The sequence below is a fragment of the Rhinopithecus bieti genome, unplaced genomic scaffold (genome assembly GCF_001698545.2).
Source record: "Rhinopithecus bieti isolate Rb0 unplaced genomic scaffold, ASM169854v2 scaffold_21879, whole genome shotgun sequence".
In the NCBI taxonomy this organism is placed as follows: Eukaryota; Metazoa; Chordata; class Mammalia; order Primates; family Cercopithecidae; genus Rhinopithecus; species Rhinopithecus bieti.
Genome location: NW_016810237.1, coordinates 16,638 through 19,765, shown reverse-complemented (window position 1 = coordinate 19,765; position 3,128 = coordinate 16,638). Strand labels below are relative to the sequence as shown.

General features: G+C 47.1%; 1 protein-coding gene across 1 annotated transcript; it reads right to left on the bottom strand.

Annotated features, from left to right (window-relative positions):
• Nucleotides 1-845: 845 nt before the first annotated feature.
• LOC108541896 (arf-GAP with GTPase, ANK repeat and PH domain-containing protein 11-like) lies at nucleotides 846-2,821 on the bottom strand. The gene is given in 3 exon segments (XM_017891662.1): nucleotides 846-1,803; nucleotides 1,805-2,721; nucleotides 2,800-2,821. Coding segments are annotated over 2 exon segments (1,536 nt in total). The 5' UTR covers nucleotides 2,713-2,721; nucleotides 2,800-2,821; the 3' UTR covers nucleotides 846-1,175.
• Nucleotides 2,822-3,128: the final 307 nt, after the last annotated feature.

Sequence of the window (3,128 nt, the reverse complement as noted above, 5' to 3'; positions counted from 1 at the left end):
AGGAAAAAACTGAATCCCTGAACAGACCAATAGTGAATGAGCTCTGAAACTGAATCAGTAACAAATAGGCTACCAAAAAAAAAAAAAAAAAAAAAAAGCCCAAGACCAGACAGATTTACAGCTGAATTCTACCAGAAGTACAAAGAAGAGCTAGTACCATTCCTGCTGAAACTATTCCAAAAAATTGAGGAGGAGGGTCTCCTTCTCCTTCATAACTCATTCTGTGAGGCCAGCATCATTCGATACCAAAACCTGGCAGAGACACAACAAAAAAAGGAAACTTCAGGCAAATATCCTTGATGAACATCAATGCAAAAATTCTCAACAAAACTCAGCAAACTGAATCCAGCAGCACATCAAAAAGCTTGTCCATCACAGTTAAATAGGCTTTATCCCTGGGATGCAAGGTTGGTTCAACATACACAAATCAATGAATGTGATCTGTCACATAACGAGAACTAAAAACAAAAACCACATGATTATCTCAATAGATGCAGAAAAGGCTTCTGATAAAAATCAACATCCAACCATGCGCAGTGGCTCACGCCTGTAATCCCAGCACTTTGGGAGGCTGAGGAGGGTGGATCACGAGGTCAGGAGATCAAGACCACCCTGGCTAACACGGTAAAACCCCATCTCTACTAAAAATACAAAAAACTAGCCAGGCATGGTGGCAGGCACCTGTAGTCCTAGCTACTTGGGAAGCTGAGGCAGGAGAATGGCATGAAACCAGGAGGCGGACCTTGCAGTGAGCCAAGATCATGCCACTGCACTCCAGCCTGGGTGACAGAACGAGACACCATCTCAAAAAAAAAAAAAAAAAAGAGAGAGAGAGATGCCATGTGTACAAAAATCAATGCACAGTTATGAACTTTTTTTCAAATATATTTTGACACATCTTATCTAAATACATAATACAGAAGCCTGTATGACTCAGGCAATGTGGCCCAGGAGGGCCTGAGACTAACACACACACTAAGCAAAAGAACATAAAATATCTCTTATGGTCGGAAAAATCAACATTTTGTGTATTTACTTATTTTACAAAATGTACTCACAATGCTATTATTAGCTGAATTTGTGATTTCTTTTTGAATTTCTGAGTTATTCTTATTTATTTTTCCCATTTTGTTTTTGCACCAAGGAGACTGCAGTCAAATAAAATTAAACAGATACTACATGTGCTCGTCAGGGCAGCCGTACTGCGGCAGTACGTTGATGCACTCCTGGCTGGAGGTCTGCCAGGCGTAGGCCAGCGCTGTGTTCCCGTGGGCATCTCCAGCCATGATGTCCACCCCGTACCAGATCAGGATGTGCACCAGGACCACATTCCCCTTGCAGCAGGCCAGATGGAGCGCCGTGCAGCTGTCTCCCTCCCCACAGCTCTCGTTCACTTCCTCCCAGGAGCCATGTGCCAGTAGCAGGATGGCTGTCTGCAGGTCCTCATCAGCAGTGGCCTGCAGCAGGTGCTGGCCCAGGGACAGCTCCGTGCAGGGTAATGGAGCCAGGAAGAGCTTCTGCTCATATTTGGCATGGATCCACCATTCCTTCTCTTCCCTTGTGGAGTCTACTGAGGGTTTCGTCCGCCCCTGGCTGCTCTCTTGCCAGATGCTGTTGGCTAGCTCATTGCCAATAGATGACATAACCTGCATGAGCTCGACTGGCCAGTCATCCATGTCCAGAGATCGGACTCGGGAAAGGTGGGTGCCAAGATTACGGTGGATCCCTGAGCATTCAATACACATGAGGACTCCCAAGTTCAAACTGGCCCAGTTAGGATTCCGGGTCTCACAGTGCACACATGTTCCCACACATGGTTCAGATGGACTGCAGGGCCATGGCCTTGCTTTGGCTCATCAGCTGGAACTTGCTTTTGCTGCTCTCGCATGACTGCAGGCTGGCCAGGATCTGGCTCTCAATGGCTTGGACCCAGGCATCCTGTTCCTCATACGTCATGGCTTCAAAGTGCCACATTTGGCCTGTGAGGGACACAATGATAAAGTTTTCTTCTTGTTCTTCAGCAGTGCTGGACAGGCTATCGTCTTTCAAGCTGTTGGTGTTTTTCTTCCTTCGGTGTTTCTTTTTGTTGGCATGAGGAGAGTGGGGCGGGTTGAGCTTGGGGCTGGTGGTGCTGGAGATACTGGGGCTGGAGCATATGGAGTCACTCAGCCCGGTGTCTGAATTGGCTGAGATAGGTAGACTGTTCGTGTCCTTGAATAGGCCATTGCTTTTAGAGCTAGAGATAGGCACGCAGGCCAATGTGGCTAGGGGTGGCCTCTTTCCTGGAACTTTGATGGTAGATGTTCGAAGGTCAATCTCTTTTTTGTGAATATTCTTCATATAATCACCTAAGCTTGAATAATAGGTGAGCACGCCATTGTCACAGAGGGTGACATATTTCTTTTTCCATTTCTTCAGCCATTTCCCACTTAACTTTAAGAGCATGCCCTGTTTAATGGGGATGGCTCTGCCACTCCCGATGGTGTCAGCATGACTCTCCGGGGCTTTCTTCTCTTTGTCTGGGTCACTCCCTTTCTCAGATGTAAACAGCTTGGACCAGCGCTTGGACTGCTTGCGAACGGGCATGGGTGTGTTGGCAGTGGGAGGAACATTGACCTGAAGGTCCTCCTGGCTGGTGCTGGGAGTCAGTGGAATGGAGGAGGAATAGTTACTTAAACTCCCACCTCCATTTCTCGTCTGGGTAATATGCATGGTGGAAACCTGTGTGGAACAGAAGAAGGAATGACTTCGAAAATTTGGATAGTGACTTGCAGGGTCCTATAGACAGCTCACAATTACCTTTTAAAAAGATGCATTTTCTGGGCCAGGTACGGTGGCTCACATCTGTAATCCCAGCACTTTGGGAGGCCGAGGCAGGTGGATCACGAGGTCAGGAGTTCAAGACTATCCTGGCCAACATGGTAAAACCCTGTCTTTACTAAAAAGAAAAAAAAAATTAGCTGGGCACGGTGGCACATGCCTGTAATCCCAGCTACTCGAGAGGTTGAGGCAGGAGAACTGATTGAACAGGGACCTGGGAGACAGAGACTGCAGTGAGCCGAGATCATGCGATTGCACTCCAGCCTGGGCTAGAGAGAGAGACTCCGTCTCAAAAAAAAAAAAAAAAA